This window comes from Mchenga conophoros, linkage group LG7 (assembly GCF_057382185.1).
Source record: "Mchenga conophoros isolate Kocher_MC1m ecotype Shallow Benthic linkage group LG7, M_conophoros_male_GT1.1, whole genome shotgun sequence".
Lineage (NCBI taxonomy): Eukaryota > Metazoa > Chordata > Actinopteri > Cichliformes > Cichlidae > Mchenga > Mchenga conophoros.
This window is the reverse complement of record NC_140532.1, coordinates 10,296,730-10,320,351: the sequence shown is the minus strand read 5'-3', so window position 1 is coordinate 10,320,351 and position 23,622 is coordinate 10,296,730. Positions and strand designations below refer to the sequence as shown.

The window sequence follows — 23,622 nt, the reverse complement described above, 5'->3', positions numbered from 1 at the left end:
AATGCTGCTATTTATCAGTACAGTAAGTTTGTATCCTTACTACACTTTCTGTTTATGTGGTGTTTCTTGTGCTATTAAATATTGGTTTGGAGTGTTCAGGCTGCACCAACATATTTTAGCACATTTTTACTCTGAGGAATATTCCTTTCTGTTGCAAAGGGTGGAAAAACATAGACTGACTGTCATAAAGCTTTTTATTCCTTCTGAAAATAGAGCACACCCGAGGCAGCATTTTGCTCTGTTGTTTGATTTTCTTGACAAAGAAAATAAAATACAAGTGGAGTAGAATATTAGATGAAGGTGCCACAGCAGCTAGAATCTGATGAGAACTTCAATTTATATGTATTTTCAGACTTTGATTTTGAAGAGCTGTCTGTGTCCATTCAGTTTATTATGTCTTAGTGTTTGGAATAATTACAATGTAAAACAAATCATACCAAAACTACACTCTCTCTAACTGCTGTGGTTCTCTCTCCACGGAAGATGCCAGGGTTATTACATAACTGCTCATGAGGAGAGTGCTTCAGCTGGCCAGGAGCACTGAAAATGTATTAAAGTGATTGACGGTTGCGCAACCGCATTAGCGAGATGGGATCTACTGCCATAGGAGACCCGGGTCAAGGGAATCTCCATCCCCCATAAGAGATTTGAGATGGCAAAGCCCTGTGATATGCCAATAAGTAGAGTTGAAACAGATTAAGTCCAGCAAAACAGTGCAGTACATTAGAAGAGCAGACATTTCTTATCAGGCCATCTGCTCTCACACGCAGCAGTGGCTCCATGTAATTCAACAATTTCCTCTTCGTTTTGGTGACATGAATATACACGTGTACCTGCTTTGTGACTTACCCACGCACATACAACGTGTAGCTGAATGAAATGTGCAGTGCTGTCAACTCTTTCTTTGTGAAATCCTAGACTTTACTATAATTAAGTGAACAAATACCACAACGCTTTTTTAAATCTCCTGAGATGTGGATTTAAGAGTTGATGCTGTAATTTGTTCTGGCACACTCAGACCTGAATCTTTTTTTCTTTCATTTTCCCAGTGACAGATAACCTAGAATGACATGTGCCATTTATGCAATTGACACTTGTCACTTTTTTCGTTGACACAACAAAATGGTAATAACCTGGAGCTTGAATTTGGATTGTGTTCTGGGGGCTGGGGGGATGTGAGTCAGAGTTTGCTGCTTTGGGTGTACAATGCACATGTTTTTTCTAAATATGTGATGAAAACAGAAAAAGCTTCAGTATGACTGGATAGCACGATAGGATGCCATATTTGCTGCTGTCCTATGACCTGCTTTGTCCAAAATGGGTGTGTTCACCAGTTTACTATCTGGGTTTTTTTAGCACCCTTTTAAAATATCAAAAAGTAATGTTTGAAAGAAGAGGAGGTAAAGTGAGTGCCATCAGCAAGTCTATTCATTTTTTTCCGTTTGCCTGTTCTGCTTCAGCTGATGCCATCAAAAGCCTGGGAGTGACTGTTGTCTGACAAGTAGGGCACACGTGTGTTGTGCTTTGCTAGCTAAAGCTTAGAGTGTGACAGCTGTGACAGTATGAATGATGATTCCTCTATTTTCTGTGTTACCACTGGTTTAAAATAGAATATTTGTTCAGCTTTACCAGTACAAAAGCCCCACATTATTACTGTCCATTTAAATTGGTTTACTATGAGACCCAGTAGTTGCCTCAAGGTAAGACAGTACTGTCAAGGTACAGAGGAGTACCTTGACATTGCTATGTTAAGTTGCTACATTTCAGCTAATAGGAAGAAAAAAATTAATCGTTCTAGAAAGAGCTGTGTGATATATAGCTAATTTTGCATGATTTCACAATTTTATGGTGTTAAAAAGTAATCAGTCAGCAGGCTAATTAATGTTTTTTAAATTATTATTTTTTGCGGGGTAGTTCAATATTATGGTAAATGGTCTGATTCTCATATAGCACTTTTCTACTCTCCCAAAGTACTCAACGCACTATATACAACATGCCTCATTCACCCATTCACACAAGCACTTCTAAACTAAACTCAAGTGCAAACTAATCTACACACACACTACATTCACACTCCGATGAACGCATCAGAGGGCAACTTGGTTCTTGCCCAAGAATATTTGACATGCAGACTGGGGAAGCCAAGGATCAAACCACCAACCTTCCAATCAGTAGCTAATCTGCTCTACCTGAGCTACAGTCACCGCTATGTGAGCATAATATCATGTATGAAAATCTCACATGCATAAGCTTAATGATGCGGTCCAGCATTAAAGAGGTGACAACAACAAGTCTGTAAACGCTGAAGCTGTTGAATGTTCTTTAAGAATTTCCCAGTTTAAATTCATGAAAGTTGAAGCAATGGAAATTAGTCACAAGATCCAACATTTATCAAAGAAGGCCACCTTTGGAGTGCATGTGCCACCCTTGGCAACCATCAAAAAATGGTCTTAACTTAAATTTGAACTTAAATGGAAATTTAAACTTCTGGAGGCGTGATGGCTGTTTCTGGTTTATGTCAGGTGTCGAGAGTAATCGCTGGTGGGCGTATTGAATTAGTCACTGAATGTCACATTGCAAAGTAAATGCATCTCAGTTGCACCTTCACATTTCTTTTGCATTTCATTGACAATCAGAAGACCAACTATTAGAAAAAAAACATCCACCAACTCTCGGTGAGCAGCCATGATATGTTAGAGCAGGTAAACTGATGATGTTGTTTACTATTGTGTTAGCTGGTATGTTATTCACTAACACACAGTGAAACAGAGAGCAGATGTAAGCATTTTTTTTTTTGCTCTGACTTGCAAATTATAGGGAAGGACTTTCACTAAATTTGTAAAAGTAGCTATGAAAACACCGAACAGGAAAGGCTTGGTTTACAAAACATAGAGGGAGTTTAACTCCTTGGTGCTATGTTACAAAGGAAATACTCAAAATTGTACTTACATAACCTGTTATTACTTCATTTTACAGAGTTAGTTAATAATTAAAAATTGTATTAATGCTTAAAGTATCTAAATATAAATATAGAAATGAATAATAAGTAACATGAATGAAATGCTTGTAAATTCCACATCATCTCAAGATGCGTTCTCTCTCCTGTACTGACAGTGATTAGGGGTTATATGTTAATACATGATCATTTCTAAGAGCTTCTTTAGTTCAAATGCTTTAATTCTTTTCTATAAACAAGAATCGTAGAAAATATATTTGGAATTTGGAAACACTGATGTTTCTGTATCAGTAATTCTGTGCCTGCATTTATTCATTGCTTTAAAAAATATTATTCTATTCATCTATTTGTGTTTGTAGCTTATAGCTTTAATTTGTAACATTTCCTTCTAATGCTGGAACACCCTCTTACCACTGGTCCCACAACAGTCTTTATCCCCACTGCACTCTGCCATCAAATGAAACTTTGCTGATGCACCAGTTGTCACAATGGAGAAAGCATGGGCATATTTCATTGTCTTTAGAGTGAGTCACTGTGGTTATTACAGATTAGTAGGTCAACATTCTGTATTATCAGAGTGCGTGATTTATGAGAAACCCTGCTCTGTGGGGGCTGCTGGAAGCCAAGTATATTAGCAAGCTACAGCCTTTGCTAAAGGTGCTTGCCAGAAAATCAATAAGAGCCTTACTAGATCCGACACATCAGCAGGAAAGCACAGAAGAAAGGCTGAGAAATAGTGAGTCCTTGAATCTAGCTATGTTAAGATACATTTCAGCACCACCACGATAAGTTATGATAGGTGTCTAAGAAGTGACAAATAATATTCATTATTAAAACAATATAAAAAAATTGTTTCATTCGTCTAAAAATGCAAGACTAAAACATTTTTGGTCTTTGGAGCACTTTGATTAATGTGTCTTTGCTGAACCAGTCACTTTTCATCCCAAACACTACGACGACCTAAGAGTACTGAGGATCCATTGAGAGTTATCAGAAGAGATCTGGCAAATGTTTTTATTTAACATACATAAATAACAGTAAAAGTATTTTAACATCTCACATTTTGAATGACATATATAATTTATTTGTCTTTTTGTTTAAGTGATTTGAACAGGGAAATGATTTCATAAGCTCAGCAGATCTAGCTTAATGCAGCATACCTGTGTGTCAAGAGCCTATTTTCCTTACTGCTGTCATTGTCAAGGTCTGATAATCCAGCTCAGAGGCTAATCGTGTGGAGCAGTCTCTCCCACAGCTCTCTGCTATAAGCTCCTGCTCTTTGCTCATAAAATAGATTTAATTAAACAAAAGAACGATGGCAACTTTCCAAGCCCTGTGGCTCTGATGCATGACTCTGAGGCAGTGACTGGCGCTAGTGGGGGATGTTAAGGGTCTTTTTTGTTGACGGATGTTCTTTTTTTTCTGCCTTGCTGTCAGATTTTGCATTAGGAGGTTAAATGACTTATCAGGTGCTAGACTGGTGCAGTGAGGGGTGTACTTGTTTATCACAGCTGCCTTGTCCACCATTTAATACGCAATGCAAAAGTGAGTTGCTTTGTTTACGTTCTTCCTGCAATTTGTCAGTACATGCCTTCATCACTTCGGTTGAAAAAGATCAATTAATACGATTCAGACCAGTGTAATACTATTACCTGAAGATGGCGTGAACCATATTAGATTGTCGGCAAGTAGCTTTGTCACAACCTCTGTGTTGTGAATATGTTTTAATTTCAGTTTGCAGTTATCTTTACTAAAGACAATCCATAGAGGGTAACTAATAAATTGATGCTGACTAATAGAATATCAGAAATATTACAACTGTAAACATCTCCTGTAATCAATGATTGTAAAATGTATCTGATTTTATATCCATCTTCGAACTAAAGTTAAGATTGCTTATGACTACTTGCGATTTCATCTCCTTGAAAATGACAAATGGCACAGGTGTTTATACATAGGAAAAATTGTATTCATTTTAGTATACATTAGTTATAAAGATAATCAGCTGCCTCCCATCAGACCATATTGTAATGGGTCTACAAGATGATCAAACAAACAGGAAGAGCAGAAGTTTATGATTATTAATTTATCCTCTGAATGGCCTTGGTAGTGACATGAAATTGCTGATTAGCATACACAGGCAAGAAGAGCATCTTACACCTTACCTGTGATTACATCTTGTAAGCAAGACAGAGAAGAATATGGAGCATGGAAGGACATGTTGGGATTATATTAGAATACTTGAACTAACCCTAACCTTTAGACTTAAAAGGTTTTTCAGCACATATTCTGTATTCTTGATGAATTGTTCTCAGCAAATATGGGTTTTAGATGAACCTCCTGGTAATTAGTGTTTGATCAACTTCAAAGGTAAACATCACTGATGCTGAACTCGCATCAGATCACACGAAACTGAGACTCAAATCATTTTGTGTTTAACACAATTATCAGCATCATACACTCTGCTGATGAGGTATTATTTGTTACTGTTGGTAACAAATAGGATTATCATCCTCCTGACTGAATCACGACTCACTGAACAAAAACATCTCACTGTCAGGCAAACTGAATGCATCAGTATCAGATTTTCCTCTAAGTCTAGCATTTTTTCCCCATTTTTTATGGCGTTATTTATCAAAGATTATGTTAATATGTTCTCACTGGCTGTAATTTTGTTTTCAATTAATATTTCTCAGTTAGAAACAAAACACGCTCATGCAGTTTATCATATTCATCTTGCAGTGTTACTGCTGCCTACACTTTCTGAATATAAACACTTCCTTGCATGCTCTATTTGCAGTAGATGTACGCTATCAGTCTTCAGTGGTAGTTCTGGAAAGTTACAAGCAATAATTATACAATTTAGTGGGACAAAATATACAAACAAGAGGGGTATTTTAAAAGCTCAGTTTCACAAGTAAAATGAAAGAGAAAAAAACAAAGTAACTGTGTTACTAGTTTATGAATTACATGGGCATTGTTATGCATATATGACCACTGTATTAGCATAATTATGATATTCTAAATGTATATACACTAAACAGTAGAAGTAGTATGGGTCTAATACATTAAACCATGGATGAAGTAATTAAAACTTTGTGGTGTTTCACAGGATATGTGTGTGTTATAAACTCCCCCTCTGTCCTATATGAGAGCAGCTCTCCCTGACTCTGCAGAGGCAGGCGCATTGCTGTGATTTGGTCTGCTAGGTTGCTAGTACAGACACAGTGCTTAATGTATTGGCAGCTTATGGCTTTTGTCCTCTGTAGCTGTCCATTAATGGAGCTTAGATGTGATAGGAAATGTCTTCAGAGGAGTACATTTTGAAGTAATAGCATTCCTTATAAAATGAGATTAGCTTTTTTGCAAGGTAAGCATTCTATTGCTGTTTCATGTGTAATGTACGGTCTACTGTAACAGTACTGAGCATGTTTATATTATTTTATTAAGAAGTTTAAAAATCTAAGTCTGTTTTTCAGCATTGATAGCTGATTACTGAATTTAGATCACTTAGAGTGCTATGGTATTACTCAGCATCCAAAACTGTATTGTATTGACTATAATATTTGTCTATGTGAAAACCATCAGGAATTATCATGTCTTAGTCTAAAACACATAATTTGGAACTTTTATTACTTGCAAACGTACTTAACAGGAAAAAGTCTAGACATCACACGACTGAGTTCTTCAAGTATTTTTGCTTTTTGTTGTTTTGTGCTTGTTGTTTTTCTTCAGTGTTTTTCTTTGTTTTTGCTTTTCCTTTCAGTAAAGACATAAAGCAGCCTCATTCAAGTAATTTGGCACTATTTTCAGCAAATTGTCTTTCTGAAAGCAGTTTAAAAAGAAATAAAGTCTGAGGCGAGGCTTTTGTAAAATGAGATTGATACTGATTCAACTTACATAAGCCCTTCTTTTTCTTTAATAGTTCCACTTTGTATGAAAAATAACCTTTCTGTCTAATTCAGCCTGGCCAGGTTACTTTTGACCGTGGACTCTTTTTTTTGAATGTGTATGGATGAAATGACATATAAAACACAAGATTCTGTATCATCATAACAGAAAGCAGAAAAAATGCATGCACAAGAAAACTGAGTTCTGCACACAGTGGGGTAATTTACTGTGATCTTAATGCAGGATTTTAATGAGCACCTGACATGTAACAAAGTTTAGTGTTGTCAGTGCTCAGATTTAGTCTGTTGTTATTTGAGCCGATATAATTCCCTTTCTTAAACAGTGAAGGTAATGGGCTAATAATTAGTTAGGCACAGTTATATATATTACAGAATAGATATCCTTTTTTTGTGTAATGTCTCAATGGGCTAGCCAAACAATTACTCAACAATTTCTTTGTTCTGCTAGCTTGGTTTTAGAGCGCTGTTTTTCTGTGGCATTGGTACACACATGGAGACATCCCACCTAAATACCAAGTACTAATTTAGTCATAAATTCCAGACAGTTTCATTTTAATTATTACTAATAATTTAAGGTATAATACTTTATTTAAGTAGGCTCTAAGTCAAGATTTTAAATCATTATGCAGGGCCATCCATATACATATCATCAGGTACTAGTCCAGAAGCTAATGAAAAAGCAGTGGTGTGAAGCATGACAAAGAAGCTAATTCATTCATGACTTTACAACTCTGGCATAACGCTTCAGTTATCTTTTTGAACAAATAAATTCTTTGGATAAGGACCATAATTAGCCTGATTACAATAGCTCTCATTTGGTATTGTGACTTTTTATCTTAATGTGTTTCCTAATTATGTTGTTTTTGTTTGATTACAGAAGGAATGGCTGTGTTTAAACTGCCAAACTCAGAGGGCTTTGTCAGGACAGCTGGGAGACTCAGGAAAAATGCCTCAACCTTCACCTCCACCTGCCAAGTCAGAGACCCAGGCCACACCAGTAACCACAAAGGCAGAGCCCAAAACCACCTCAACGAAGTCAGAGACCAGGCCTGGACCCACAAAATCACAACCCACCCCCGTGCCTGTTGAGACAGCACCAACAGTTTCAACCATAAAAGCAAATGTAGACTCAACATCTCTCAAAATGGAAACAATGCTTACAGCAGCGTCTACACATATTGAGCTTGAGACGACACCTTTACCCACCAAAGAAGAGGTTTTAAAGCAACCTTTGACAGAGGTAACACCAACGATTGACGTTCTAGATACAGATGTTACCAAGAAAGAAGAGGTACCAAAAACAGATTTCAGCACGACAAAATTACGCAAAACTGAAGAGTCTAAAACGGATCTTCATAAAGTTGAATTTGAAGCAGGAGTAGCTGAACCTTCTTCAGTTCCAGTTCCTGACGCTTCAGTTGTCTCTGCGTCCCCTGTCACTCCAGAGGTTGCAGTAGCTCAAGTTATTCCAGAGGCTCAGACAAAACAAGACCTGTCTGTTGCAGAGAGGATTATTAAGGTGGTAGACACTGATGATCGCACCATCCTGACAGACTCATCAAAATCTTTGCAGCAAATTATGGTGCAACCAGAGTCAAAAGAACAGCAGCAGGTGGTTATGGAAGGAGATGCAGTCACAGTAACTGACAGCAAAGAATTTGCTGATGACTCTGCTGACAAAATTACCAACATCCTCTCAACCATTGAGTCGCAACCAGTCTCTCCAAAAAGAAAAGTAAGAGTTTATCCTGTTTGTTGAAAAAAAATCTAGATTATCTAAAAGAGATAAAAAATTAAACAACAAGAGCTTTTCTCTCTGTTCTTTAGTCTTGGCTATACTTTACCTGTATAAGATTAGATGTATTTTTATATTCAAAGCACATCAGATTCCAAACTCTTGTTTTGCTAATCTTGAAAACTTTGACTTTTATCTTTCAAATTATAAGAACGTTAAAGTTGTTCACATCAGTGATGGCATTTTCATGAGTATATGGAGTAATATGGAAATTTGTACATTACAGCTCCATTTGGTTACACTGATTAACTCAAAAGGGGACAGAATCTTGTTAAGCTTGTTGGTGTGTCTTCTGCAGTAAGTTAGCTCATGACAGATCTTGGGTTCCACAGCATTAAGAGTCAACTTCATTTATTAAAGAAATGTAATCACAGGCACACTGATATGTCTTCCTTTTCACAATTTTAGGATGAAGATGAAGACAAAGAGCTCAGTAAGAAACGAAAAGACTCTCTTTCCACTGCGGAGGTGCCTACAGATGTCCCTGTAACAGCTACTAAGCCCAAATCCAAACCAGAGGGTCATGATGAAGAGCAACCTCAGATTTTACCCATATTACATGAATTGAATGATGAAATAGTGAGTGGTGCAAGCAAAGATGGTGCAGATTCTTCTATACCAGCAAAGGAGCAGATAAATGCTAAAAGAAGGCGTCTGAGTTTCCAAGCAATGGATGAAAGCAGTGAAAGTGAACTCACACCCTCACCATCACCTAAAGTCCAGAGAAGGAAACTAAAGGTGAGCAATATTTCATCCAGCAGTGAGGACATCAAAACTGAGAGTGCTGACTCCTCTGTGGAAGACGAAGAGTTCATCCGCAAGCAGATAATGGGTATGGGTGATGAAGAAGAAATGTCTGTATCAGAAGATGAGAAAGAAAAGAATTTGGAGAATGTACAAGCTATAAAGGATACTGACCTTGATAATACATTGGTGACAGTCAAACCACTTTCTAGAAAAGGTAGCACAGATAATGAAGACAGCCCAGCCAGGAACAAAGCAGTCCCAAAAACTGACAGCATGACTGCTCAAAGCGTGCCTGAAACATTACCCAGAACTACTTTCAAGAAAGCAATTCCAGTCATGAGACAAAGACAAAGCACAGATGAAGAAATAGAAAGCATCACAGAATCTGTGTCAAAGGGTTCATCTAGTGTTCAAGCATCCAGTTTTACTCCAGAATCTTCACCTACATCAGCCTCCTCCCTGGAAGAGGATAGTGATAGCAGCCCTAGTCGCAGGAAACCCAGTGGGGACAAACAGTATCGCAAAGGTAAGCACAGGCAACCAACTCAGCCTCTTCCTACCATCGAAGACTCCTCTGAGGAAGAGAAGATGGGACCCCATGGACAACTACTGTCCCCACACAAAGATTCTTCCTCCACAGAGGATCTGAAAGAAGTCACAGTTATAAAGGAAACTCATAGAACATCTGGCTCGGAGTATTCTGCCAGTATAGAATCAGAATCAGAAGCCACTCAAGCTGTACAGAGAGGACGTAAACCTTCACCAACAGTCATACCATACACCCTTTCTGATCCATTTATAGAAAAGGACAGTGTGACAAAATCATTAAAGAGTGCAGAAGAAGCATACGAGGAAATTATTCAGAAGACTAAAGCTATTCCAGGAGACAGTCCACCTGATATTGAGCCACTCTATGGGGGGATGGCAATAGAGGACTATCTTTATGAATCCTTAGTTGAGGAACCTGAAATTAAAATGAGTGAATCTCGGGAAGAACCCAAAAATGATACTGGCTCTGATTCTCTCAAAAAACTCAGGTCTCCTGAGGAGGTTTATGAGGAGATGATGCAAAAGAAGAGAGAGTTAATGATGATAGAGCATGAATTTCAGCAGGCACAAAATGCCATGGAATCTTCTGCCTCAAGCGCTTCACAGGTCACTTGCCCTCCCTCATTTGCTGAAACTTGTGTAGTGACTATAGAAGAGACATACCCAACTGAAAAACTTGAAATGCCTCTTACAGAAACTGAAACTTTAAGTGACATGTCAGCAAAGAAAAAGAAGCGACCAGCCCCTCCACGCCCTTCTGAGCCCCCAAAGCGTCCTGACATAACTGTTGTCCCTAGTACTCCTAGTGGGGCTATAAGTTTTGTTAGGCCTATGATTCAACAAGATCCTGCATTAAGGAAAGCATTGTTCCCTATACCAGACCTCAAGATTACTCAGTGTTCATCTGGGGAAGAAGAGGATGACAGTCTTGCAGATGACTATGGCATTGGTATTTCCTCTGACATTACCCCCAGTGATGACTCTGAGACCAAAGAAGAACCATGCATAAGCCCATCTTTGTCTGAAATTGTTGAGATGGATCCTATATGTGTAGTCTGTGAAATTCCAGAGCCAAAACCTATTCCAACTCCAATATCAGCTCCAGAACTAACTACAACACCTTCTCCTGTATCACCAGTGTCACCTCCAACCTCACCAGCTAGTGCAGATTCCAGTTTGGCCTCTAATGCTACATCTTCATCTCCATTCCAGGCTCAAACACCTCTTTCATCAGATTCAACTCCACTGTCTACACCAACACCTTCTGCTTCATTTAAAACACAATCACCTCCAGAGATCTCCTCACCACTGCCTGCCACAGATGCAGGAGTACAATCTAATGAAAACTCAGTCTCTTCTTCTCCAGTTACAGTTATAGTTACAATACCAGATGTTGTGTCTGATCCATCCAAAGTGCAAACAGCTACAGCCATTCAAGTTCAGACTTCTACAGTAGAAGCCATAACTGCATCACCTGTTGTGGTACAAATGCCAGACTTGGTTTCATCTCCATCTCAGGTTCCTGACAACATTCCAGCTATTTCACAGGTCTCAGCACCAAGTCCAGCACCTTCTGTTGTCTCCATTCATTCTACAACCCTAGTAGCAGCCCGACCTGTTGCAGTCTCGGCTCCAACATCTGCCAGTCTTTCCACTTCTGTCACTCTAGTTTCATGTCCTGAACCAGTCATAGTGCAGATGCCTGACCTGGTTTCAACCACAGCTCCCATACCAACACATCCCCCATTACCAGTCTCAGCACTTGTTACTACCCCAGCTCAAGCTGAAACTAAAGTGATACACTCAGTCCCTGTACAATCAGCCATCCCATCAGTCAGTCCAGTGGTAGTCCCACCTCTGGCTCAAACCGCCCAGATGCCTTCAGCAGCAACAGCTTCAACTACTATAGTCAAAAAGAAGGTCCCGCCTCCTCCTCCCCCTCGATCTACTTCGGTATCATTACCTGAAACTAATAAAGATGTTCCTTTTGTAAAACCTGTTGAGCATGCCACTCGGACTACATCACCTATGGGAACCACAGCTGTTGGACAGCCAATGCAATCTGTTGTTGTGGATATCCAACCAAGAATGGAAGCCATGAAATCAGATGGTGGAGTTGTACCTCAGTTAGTAACACCAAATAGACAGGGGCATGTAGTTATCATTGTCCCCAGTGTAGAGAACAAAGCTTTGATTGAACAAGCCAGAAACCAAGGTATACCTAGCAAAGGGCCAATATCTTTCATTGCTTCTGCTCCATATGGTAGCCAAGTAGCCCCACATTCTGCTTCAGATGTGTGCAGTACAGATATATCTTCACTTCCTACTAAGGTGGCAACAGTGCAGGAAGTTGTAGCTCCACCCATTTCACCTAAAGTTATAGACACAGTAGAAGTACCCATTACAGTTTCTAGTCCAACACCTCCATCCACTTTACCCAAACCAACTGTTCCAAAGCAATCAGTTCCCACTCCAGTGACAACTGCTAAAGCAAATTTCACACCAGTTCTTTCTGCAGCTTCTATTCCTAGTCAGACTACCAAGCCTCCTCCACCCATACCACCTAAACCTGTATCAATTCCAGCTGGACTGGTTTTCAGTCATAAACCAGGAGAGAGTGTCAAGCCACCTCCTGTAGCTCCCAAAGCGGCAACCCTCCCCAGGACAAAAGAACCTCCAAAGGCTCTATCACTTAGTCTGACAAGACCTGTGGAGTCTAAGTTGGGTGCAACATCTCCTAAATCACCTGTATCTCCTAGACATGCGAAATGTTTACAAACCTATGTAGTGATAACGCTTCCATCAGAACCTGGTTCACCAACAGAGTCCATAACTGTCCAAGCACCTGTAAGAAGAGGGTCCATCCCTTCCACAAAAGTGTCAGGAATACGGACAACACCATCAGAGCAGAAAGCACCCATTGAAGTATTCTCAGCACAGGCTACAGTAAGGAGAGCCTCGGTCCCTACTGTAAGGCATCCACCTCCAATATCTGTAGCTTCAGCTGTCCCTGAACAAATGACAACTTCTGAGGTAGTAGTTTCTGAAGTCCAAGCTAAAACAGACACTATGCCATCTGTAATGCTGTCATCGCTTCCTGTAGTTGATATCGTAACATTGCCATTAGCCCAGGAAACTTCTGTCCAAGCACATACTGTGCCTTTTCCAATTAAGAAACCATTTGTGCACCAGGAGCAATCAATGACTCCACCACTGTCACAACCTAAAACACTGTCTGAGGTCATCACAGTGTCCCCAGAGCCAAAAATTCTCATTCATCCAGTCCAAGCCACAATTACAGAGATCATAACAGTTCCATCAGAAAGTTTAAGTGAAGCACTGGTTCCTCAGGCTCCCAAACCAACCATACCTGTCCAGCCAGAGCCTCTGATTGAAGTTTTTTCTACTTCATTGCAGCCTGGAGTATCTTTTGACAAACCTGTAGCCCAAGATAGACCATCTGCAACTGTTTTTGATGCACAAGCTGCAGCCCAAATTGAAATGCCACATACAGACGAGGATGTACCTACTGATGTCGTTGTTGCAGAAGCAATTTCATTAAGATCACTGATACCAGGTGTTCAGCAAATCCCTGTTGAGCATCCACTTACAGTATCTGAAGCAATGACTCATTCGAAAGATCAAGAATTGGCCACAGGTCTTAACTATAGCTGGACCATTTCTGAACCCTCACCTGTTCTACAAACTATTCAACCTTCAGAAGTTCTGCCTGCAGTGACAGAACATCTGCCTACTCAGCAACCACTTCTTGTAGCTGAAGGGGTTTTCCTCCCTACCAAGTCTGATGTACTCACAGAAGTTATTACAACTGATGCAGCTGTTAGAATACCAGAGATAGCAATGGTACATCCATTACCGCATCATCAACCTGTGGTAAGTGAAATTACCCCTGTTGAGTTAATGCCATTAACTATAGACGATAAGAAGATATCTCCTACAGCTGCTGAGGAAACACCATCACCTCTTATCATGGAAGTTGAACACATAGTTACACATCCAAATATACCTCCTCATATATATATTCCAAAGGTCTGTGAAGGAATAACATCCTCAGTTATGACACATTCAGTGCCACCACTGGCATTGCAACCTCAATTTGAGCCTCCTTCACAAATTATAACTAAGGATGCTGATCTCATAGCTTCTTCAATATCATCATCCATGATACAACCTCAGGCTGGGCCTGGAATGCCAGTTATGACAACTGAGGAAACCACCCATAAGAGGAGGACATCCATATCTTCCATAGTACAGCCAACATATGCCACAACTGAAAGATTTACTTGTCCTACAGAGTATGAAATGCCCAGACAAGTGGTTACAGCTGAAGCCTTTGCTGCCACCAGAAGAGAATCCATAACCATGCAGCAACCATACCAATTAGCACAGGTAGTAAACCTGCCAGCTGAAAAAGATGTTTCTAATGATGGTTATGCTGTTCAGCTCCCCTACAGAAGAGAATCTATTCCAGAACGCCAACCACATGCATTGACTTATTCATCAGAATATGATCACCCTGTGGAGCTAATAACCACTGAGGAATACACCGCGAGGACCTCACGGCCCACAGTGCAAGACATTCCACAGAATGTTTCTCCAGTCACCATCACTAAAATTCAGCAAGAGTCTATTGAAAGCCAGGAGATAAGAGGAGCAGAAAAGGTGGTCTCTAGTATGAGCCATATGTATTCAGCTTCAATTTCCACCTCAGGCCAGCCACCTGAAAGCCTTCCTAGCCTAGTTACTCAAGTAGTTACCACTGAGGTCCAGAGGACCACTGTTTCTGTTGTCCATGAAAGACTTCCACAGGTCCCTCCACCTAGTGTAGCAATAACTATACAACCAGACATTGCTAAAGTCCAACCTGTACCCAAACAGAATGGTAAAATATATCCTGGTGATGTTATTGATTTACGTACAATGAAGGTTGGTATAAAGATGACTGCGCAAGGCATGGACCTGACTCCGCCTGAATCAAGTCGACAGTCTTTTTCAAGTGACTCTAGTGGCCGTCAAATTACAGCAGTACAGCCGGAGATAGTAAATCTTAGTCCAGCAATTACCCCAGCAACCACACTGTCTGTTGTCACTGACAGCATCACAATTGTCACATGCACAGCTACTATTGCTTCATATAGCAACACTCCAGCAGAGAAACCGCTTGATTTGCAAGGCCCCGTTACATCATTGCCACTATCCCTCACAACATACAAACCATTTGAGCCCTTAGCACAGATCGTATACAGACCTGTTAGCACCCAACCCATGCTGAGTGCTGTAGCATCCACAGCTCAAGATATACCAATTAATCTTTCCTTTGAAGCTCTTGTGTCCTCTGGAGCAAAACAGCCATTGACGTCAGTCCCCACACTTCTCAGCAATGGAGGGCCTGTCCTTTCTCTAGAGGCCACAGAGGCCATGGATCTGACAAACTACAAACCAATGAGAGCTGTGGTAGCATTGTCTGGTACAAGTCCAGGAGTGGTGACCACTGTTGTAGAGGATGAAGGGACCCCAATGGACCTTACAGCAGGAAGGCATAGTGTTTGCTGTGATGTAATTTACAAGCTACCATTCACGGGATCATGCAGAACACAGCCTCCAGTTACAAGCCAACCTGATAACCGTTTTGGCTACAGAGATGACCACTATCAATATGATAATGCTGGACTGTATAGTATCAAAGGAACTAATGGCATAAAAGCATCAGTGTCTGAAACCAACTTGACAGAGGCAGGACTGTTTTCCATGGTTCCTAAAAGTGACTATGACTACCTCAGTGGCTCTTCAGATGGCGCTATAGACCTCACTGCAGCTAAACTTTCTGCTGGTGAGTATGAGAGTACTTCTGCATGATTTGTCTTTTTTACTTCCGTGTTTTCTTTTTTTGAGAGGGGGGAGTGGGCTTCCATTGGCTTGAATCAAGCTTTTAAAATGCCTCTGCATGACATATAGTATGTTTTTACAGTTCAGTTCTTTCTGAAGATAAACATACTTATTTTTCCTGGAAGTTTATTATTTCATGTTTGCTTGCATACTGTTTCCAAAAAAGTTAGGACACTAGCTTTACTTTGTTGTCTGGGTCAACTTTGTTAGTGAGAGACAGAGGGAGGCGCTGAAAGGTTGCTCCAATGGAGAAAAACACAAACACAGTTTACAGTTAATAGCTTACTTACAACTGGGCTACACTGCCCATGAGGCTACATTCTTTAGGGCTATGCCTGTAACACTCTGCCTATTGCCTTCACATTATATAACTTTTTAAAATATTTCGCCGCATCATTATACGGGCTGCAAGTAGGGGTGACATGGGCTGCGAGATTGAGACAGAGGAATTAGAGCCTCTTAATACGTGTTTCGTTTGGGTTTCCACCAGGGTGGAATTACCACAAATAGAGAGGGGACAACATAACGTATGAAACAGGAAAAGATCGCCGTGTAATCCCTTTAATTCAACAAAGTAACTGTATTCTGAATACCACCTTTTTAAACGGTAACTGTAACAGAATACAGTTACTCATATTTTGTATTTTAAATACGTAACGCCGGTACATGTATTCCGTTACTCACCAGCACTGCATATATGCCAATTTTAAATTTAATGCCAGCAACATGCTTTATAAAAGCTGGAAGGACATAGTTTGAGGAATATCTCATAACAAATTAGGAAAATTATTATTCAATCAGGGTAAAAAAGATAACTCTACCAACTGTGGTATATAATATCATTAGAAGATTCTGATAATTTGAGAAAAATTGACAATAAATGCCCTTTATCTTTAAGACAGAAATAGACAAAGAACATACAAAGATGTGTTCTGTAATTTCACAAATTAAAAAAATATTTTGATTCATAGATTCAGTTCCATTTTATTATACTTATATAGCGCCAAATCACAATAGTTACCTCCAAGTGCTTTATATTGTAAGGTAAAGACAATAATACAGAGAAAACAGAGAAAACCCAAACAATTATATGAATATCTATAAGCAAGCGCGTCAGTGGGAAGGAAAAACTGTCTTTTAACAGGAAGAAATCTGCAGCAGAACCAGGTTGAGGGAGAGGCAGCCATCTATCCTGATCACTGGGGGGTCAAGCGAGAAAGAGATTAATAATAACTAATGTGTATAGACACATGGTGAGTAAAAAGATGAGTAAAGAAAGACACTCAATGCATCATGGGAAGCCCCTAGCAGCCTAGACATTGCACCGTAACTAAGGGAAGATTCAGCCCTAACTATATGCTTTATCAAAAAGAAAAGTAAGCCTAATCTTAAAAGTAGAGAGTGTTTCTGTCTCCTGAAGATGTTGTGTACTCTAGGCTAAAGCAGCCATTGACCACCTGGCTTGTTTTCAGCAGACACATGACAATCTGAATAGTTATAGGTTCCACTGATGCACATAGCATGGAAAACTTAATTTCTTCGAGGCACCATTAATGCTGAACAATGATTCTGTCAGTGAGAAGCTTGGTTATATCAGCAAGATAATGGAAAATTCTGTACATATTACAAAGAGTCCAAGCCTGCTGCCTGAAGGCAAGACCCGTCACCCTTTAGCACATAATAAAATTAACATAAAATTCCCTGAAGTGATTACCAACTAAAATTCGATTTCAAGCAAAGAAGCATTTTGGAAACATTTTGTTTGAAAAAAAAATCACCAGTATTTTATATATTTTCTACACTTCTCTAATAAAATCTTTTATATGATTAAATCTTCTGTTTTTTATTTATAGGTTGCATGATCTCCTTAACTTTTTTGGAAATTATTTAATTTGCTTTGCTGTTTAATATGCATGATTTCCTTAAATATTAACCTGTTTTTCTTTTCTTTTCCGTTTTTTCATACAGATGCATGTGTTTGCCTACGTGTGCTCCCTCAGTATTTTGGTTTTGCATCTTGCTAGCCAAAATGACTTCAGATATGCATGTGCAGTTTTTTTTAATCCAAATTGCATGACTCATTTGGGGTTTTTTTTAATAAAAGTTTTTTAGAAGAATAAAATATATATTTTATTACAACAGGTAAAGCACTAGACTACACTAGCAAAACGACTGGAGTCTACCCTTTGATGACTACTGCTCAATACTCCCAGATCCCTGCAGCTGGGTTTGGTGTAAATAGTGCTCTAAGGACATCAGATGGAATAGTTTACTCCTCTGTTGCTGCCCCAGTTCCATCCACATATGCAATTACGACTCAGCCAGGTTCTGTCTTTAGCACAACCTTAACACCCACATCAATAGTCCACAGCCAGCCATTACCACACCCATATGGCTTTATCCCCACTACAGACCCTGGACAGATAATTCCTTTTGACTCTGGGCTATCTAAAGATTTTCTACCTACAGCTTTGGCTGACATCATAACTGGCTATCCAGAGATGTACTCTGATGCCACCCTGGAAGCTATTGCTGCTTCTCTGGATGCCCTAGCTTCTTCTCCAATATTCCCTGGCTTAGATAACACCAAAATGGCCCAGTATCAGATGGAGAGGGAATTTCTAGAGCTAGAGAAGCTTAAGCAACTATGTCTTGCAGAAGAGCTGGAATGGGAAAGGCAAGAAATCCAGCGATATCGAGAACAGGAACAGCTTATGGTCCAAAGGGAGCTTGAGGAACTTCAGGCTCTGAAACAGCAGCTTCTCCTTCAGCAAGAAGAGGAGCATCATGCCCACATGGTGGCTCAACAGGAGACCTATGCACAGCAGAAAGAGCAGTTGCAGCAAATTCAGCAGCTCCAACTGCAACTCCAGCGGCAGCTAGACGAGCACTATGGTAGTACTGGTCCCACTGGAAATCTTCTAGATGCTAAATATGCAGGTGTAGGAGACAGTGGCCAGTACTGGCCAGTCAGAGATGAGTCTACGACTCCATCTGCTGGGACACACATAGAGGAAAGTCAAGATTTAGTAAAGCTTCAAGCTGATCAGGACATAGGGAAAAAAATAATTGATAGTGGGGTGCAGACAGATGATGAAGACTCAGCAGAGAAACAACACGTTGGAAGGAGAAAGAAAAATAAAAGAAACATTGATAGCTCAGCTCAGACTGACGATGAAGACCAAGATGAATGGGATGCTCCAACAAAAGCTCGGCGACGCTCTCGAAAGCATAGCAGTGATGGAAAACATGGCTCCAAGGTCTCTAGCATTGCTATCCAGACAGTGGCAGAGATATCTGTCCAGACTGATCACTCTGGAACTATCAAGCGACCTAATGTCCAGATGGACACAAAAGTAGAAATCATTAAACATATATCAGCTCCAGAGAACTCTCAGAGAGGTGGAAGTCTGAGCTGTCAGACAGACTCAGACAGAAGACATGCTCCCACTGAGGTGGGCTACAGCACACACCTCTCAGCAGACATCCCCGCTAAGTCCAAAACCTTCTATACTACAGTTTCCCCACTGTCCCCAGAAAAGTCACTTGGAGGACAGAGAATGTTGACTGCAGACCCAACCAGATTTTCTTCTGGTCCTCGGATATTGAAGGCTGGTCAAAAATCTCTATCTGACCCTAAGTCCCTTAGTCCTTCCACAGAAGACAGGATGGGTGGATACTATGCAGACAGCTATTCTGTAAGTCATATCACATATGAATGGAAAAATATGAGCCGTCATATAGTAGTCTGAATTGACAAACTGATTGTTTGATTGTTTTTATTCTAGAGCCGAGGCTCTCCCTCTAGTACAGGTAAGAAGGTAAAGAGAACACTGCCAGATCCCCCTCCTGAAGATGACTCCCTCTCAGGACGGTCAGGCTACAGCACCAACTCTGCTCGACGCCGTCTAGCTCGTAGTACAACTATGGCCCGGGCAAAGATCCTGCAGGACATTGACAAGGAGCTCGATCTAGTGGAGAGAGAATCTTCTAAACTTCGAAAGAAACAGGCTGAGTTAGATGAAGAAGAAAAAGAGATTGATGCCAAGCTACGGTGAGACACATTTAATTTTTTTAAAATCATCGCAGTTTAGGATATAAAGTTACCTATACTTGTATTACTGTATTAAATTAATAAATAACTAATACCTCAGAAAATGATTCAAGCTAACTCCTCTGCATCAGTCATTGCATCTCATGCCATCAATCTTCCTAATTCGTCTGCATGATTCCCTTCTTACCTTGATAGCTTATGGGCAAAAAGGCTGCCTTGACATCTCTCAATGAGACTTCTCAACACTCACACATAGTAACAGGTATTAATGTGTGAGAAAACAGAATATTGTTTGCCACCTCCCCTGGTTTTTATTAGAACTTTTGAGTACTAAAATTGTAAAAATATATATATATTTATTTCATTTATTTATTCAAGGTACTTGGAGATGGGTATCAACCGTCGTAAGGAGGCCTTGCTGAAAGAAAGAGAGAAGAGAGAAAGAGCCTATCTTCAGGGTGTGGCAGAGGAGCGAGACTACATGTCTGACAGTGAGGTCAGCAACATCAGAGAGACCAGAGGTGATGGTCTTGAGAGACCACGGACAGCTCCCCAGTCGGAATTTGAGCAATTCATCCCCCCACAGACAGAAGCTGATTCCCAGTACAACACACTAACTAGTCCCTACTCTCACTATGGCCAGTATGTTCCCCAGACCCAAACCACTAGCCACTACACCCAACAGAACATGTATCAGCAACAATCACTTTACCACCAACAGGTGTCTCCTTACCCAACCATGTCCCTCTCCCATGCCCAGACTCAGCCAGGCAGCTACCAACATGCTCTGCTCTTGCAGCAGGGGAAGCAGCGACAAACAAACCTGTCTGATTTAGAGCCCAAAATCACCACTAACTATGAGGTGATACGCAACCAGCCACTGCTCATTGTGCCAACTTCCACAGAAAGTGGATATGGAGTGGCTCACCTAGGGGGCAAGTATGGAAGCTTGGACTTGAGGTTAGGACTTGAGGAGAGGAGCATGGCCTCTAGTCCCATGTCTAGCATTTCTGCTGATTCTTTCTATGCTGATATTGACCACCATAATGCCAGGAATTATGTGCTGATAGAAGACATAGGGGAGCTCACCAAGGCGTCAACAGGGCTGAGCAATACTGGCTTGGGTTCTGGATTCAACTTGCCTGATAAGGAGATGTCCAAGGCAGACAGACTCAGGCGCACAGCAGAGGTAAATCCCATACTGTTAACTTAGTTTCTAGTTTTTGCTACCTTTTTCTCCTCAGACAAATGCTAATAGCTCAGAATGTTAGTGTTTCTTGGTGTTGGCTCTTTCATTTAAAAAAGCGATTCAACAATTTGAAGTGCTGATTCTCCAGTTTTATTTTATTAGGCTTGCATGAATGTAGAAAACAGTGTGACTGATATAGCCCTTTTAATTGTTCAAAACACTTCAGTGTTTTGAACAATTACACAATAACACTTAACATGTGGCATATAATTTTATCTATTTTTTCCGTTTAGGTGGCAGAATTTTTAGGCTCATCTCGGCTTCAGAGTTATGGCAAAGGAGAAGATGATACTATGGAAGAACCTTATGAGCTGAAGCTACTGAAGCAGCAGATCAAGCAAGAATTCCGACGAGGAACTGAGGGACTCGAACACTTGACTGGTCTGGGCTTACCACAATATCTCCCCAGTGACAGCAATTTTCGCCATTTCCCTAAAGGAGAGAAATATAGCATTGGCAGGCTCACCCTTGAAAAACAGGCTGCAAAACAACTCCCAGCGGCTATGCTTTACCAGAAACAGATGAAGAACAAAAAGGCCCTTATAGACCCTAAGGCCATCACAAAATTTTCCCCAATTCAGGAGAGTAGGGACCTTGAGCCTGAATATGGTAGCTACATGGGATCTGGAGCGTCCTCTGTGTCCAGTCTGGCTGCTAGAGCTAGGCTACTTCAGGATGAGATTACATTTGGGCTAAGAAAAAACTTGTCTGAGCAACAAAAATATTTAGGCTCCTCCTTAGGGGCCAACCTGTCTGGTTCTCTTAATCTTGGTCAGTCTCTTGGACTTGGCTCTACTATCAGGGCAACTGCCCATGATGATGGCACCTACCCAAGTGGTACCCGTTCTCGCCCCTCCTCCCGACCCTCTTCAGTCTATGGTTTGGATCTATCTATTAAACGGGATCTGTCCAGTTCTTCATTAAGACTTAAATCAGAGGGAGAGGTTCTAGATGCAGCGTTTGCCCCTGGGGTAGCCAGAGCAAAACCCACTAGTTTACCTATAAGCCAAAGCCGTGGACGCATCCCCATTGTTGCTCAGAACTCAGAGGAGGAAAGTCCTCTGAGTCCAGTGGGGCAACCAATGGGTATGGCTAGAGCTTCAGCTGGTCCTCTCCCTCCCATTTCTGCTGACTCCAGGGACCAATTTGGGTCAAGCCATTCCCTCCCAGAGGTACAGCAACATATGAGAGAGGAATCTCGGACTCGTGGCTATGATCGAGACATCGCATTCATCATGGATGACTTGCAAGGTGCCATGTCTGACAGTGAAGGTAAATGGAGCCTAAGACTGCTTCAACAATTTGACCATATTGACGTGCTTATCATGCATGCTAATACTGAGTGGTCATATTGACTTTCTGGATTAACTGTTTCTTTCTCAGTTATCAGTGCTCCAGATAATTATTGTTGTCTGTTACAATATTTCCCTCTGTCACGATAAATGTAAAGTCACAATTTTGCATGATTTTTCCTTTCTTTTAATTATCGTGGTCAGCGATACATAACACTCTTTGTTTATGTATGCCACGTCTATCCATGCTTTTCTGTGTCATTTCATCAGCTTGATGTTTGTTTGTTTTTTTCAGTTTAATTTATTCAATGTCCTTCCTTATTCTTAGACCCCAACAGTTCTAAAAATGTTAAATTAGATCCTCTCTAGAATCTATGTTATCTGTTTATGAACTACAAAGAGATATGCTAAGCAAACATACTGCTCACAATGCAGCTGCCTTATTTTTTGTATAAATTTCATTAAAAATCTGAGCAATATTGAACAGCCTACACTGGAGCCCTTTTTCAGTGGCACAGAAAACTTATAGAAAAAGAAATACATACATTTTTAAGGTTCTTCCTTTAGTTTTGCTCGAAAACAACAGCAGTAAGTTTAAAAGAGTACTGCTGAATCATGGTGATATACATGTTCTGCAGATTCTACAGGTATTTTTGTTTCATTCTAACTAAATTGCTAAGCCAGTGCCAGGCCAATTTAGACATTTCCAAATGGATGGTTTATATAGATCAAAAAAGATGTAATGCAGTAGCTTTCTATAAAGCCGATGTTGTTGTGTATACTTAAAGAAAATTGTGTCAACTGTGTTAAGCGTTGATTCTGTAATCTTTCAGTTTCTAATCTGGTCTTATTTTCATCCTTGCATGTACATCTGTTTTCCATTTTCATCTTAATAAAATTAATGTTTTCTGCTTGTTGGTTGTTGCTGTGGATGTCTCCTTGTGGTGTGAGATGTCTGTGTTCCCCGGTGATTCACAGCAGATATTGACATGCACTGTTTCCATTTCCATAAGAATGGGACTGGTAGTGTTCCATTAGTTTAGGTAAATCCAGTGCCTTTATAAGTATTTATCTTTTATTTGGTAAGTATCTTGTATATGAAGTAGCATTAAAAAGCACAGGGTCTGATGTAATTGTCAGATAGTGCCAACGAACAAGAATA

At 40.3% G+C, this 23,622-nt stretch overlaps 1 protein-coding gene across 1 annotated transcript in view; it reads left to right on the top strand.

Moving 5' to 3' along the window:
• The window catches only part of pclob (piccolo presynaptic cytomatrix protein b), a 61,568-nt gene that overhangs the window by 21,580 nt on the left and 16,366 nt on the right, over window positions 1–23,622 (top strand). Inside the window, exons 13-18 of the mRNA XM_085282009.1 lie at window positions 7,745–8,602; window positions 9,071–15,809; window positions 18,008–19,563; window positions 19,654–19,919; window positions 20,298–21,108; window positions 21,402–22,440. Of these exons, the coding sequence (XP_085138135.1) occupies window positions 7,745–8,602; window positions 9,071–15,809; window positions 18,008–19,563; window positions 19,654–19,919; window positions 20,298–21,108; window positions 21,402–22,440 (11,269 nt within the window). The remainder of the gene's footprint in view (window positions 1–7,744; window positions 8,603–9,070; window positions 15,810–18,007; window positions 19,564–19,653; window positions 19,920–20,297; window positions 21,109–21,401; window positions 22,441–23,622) is intronic.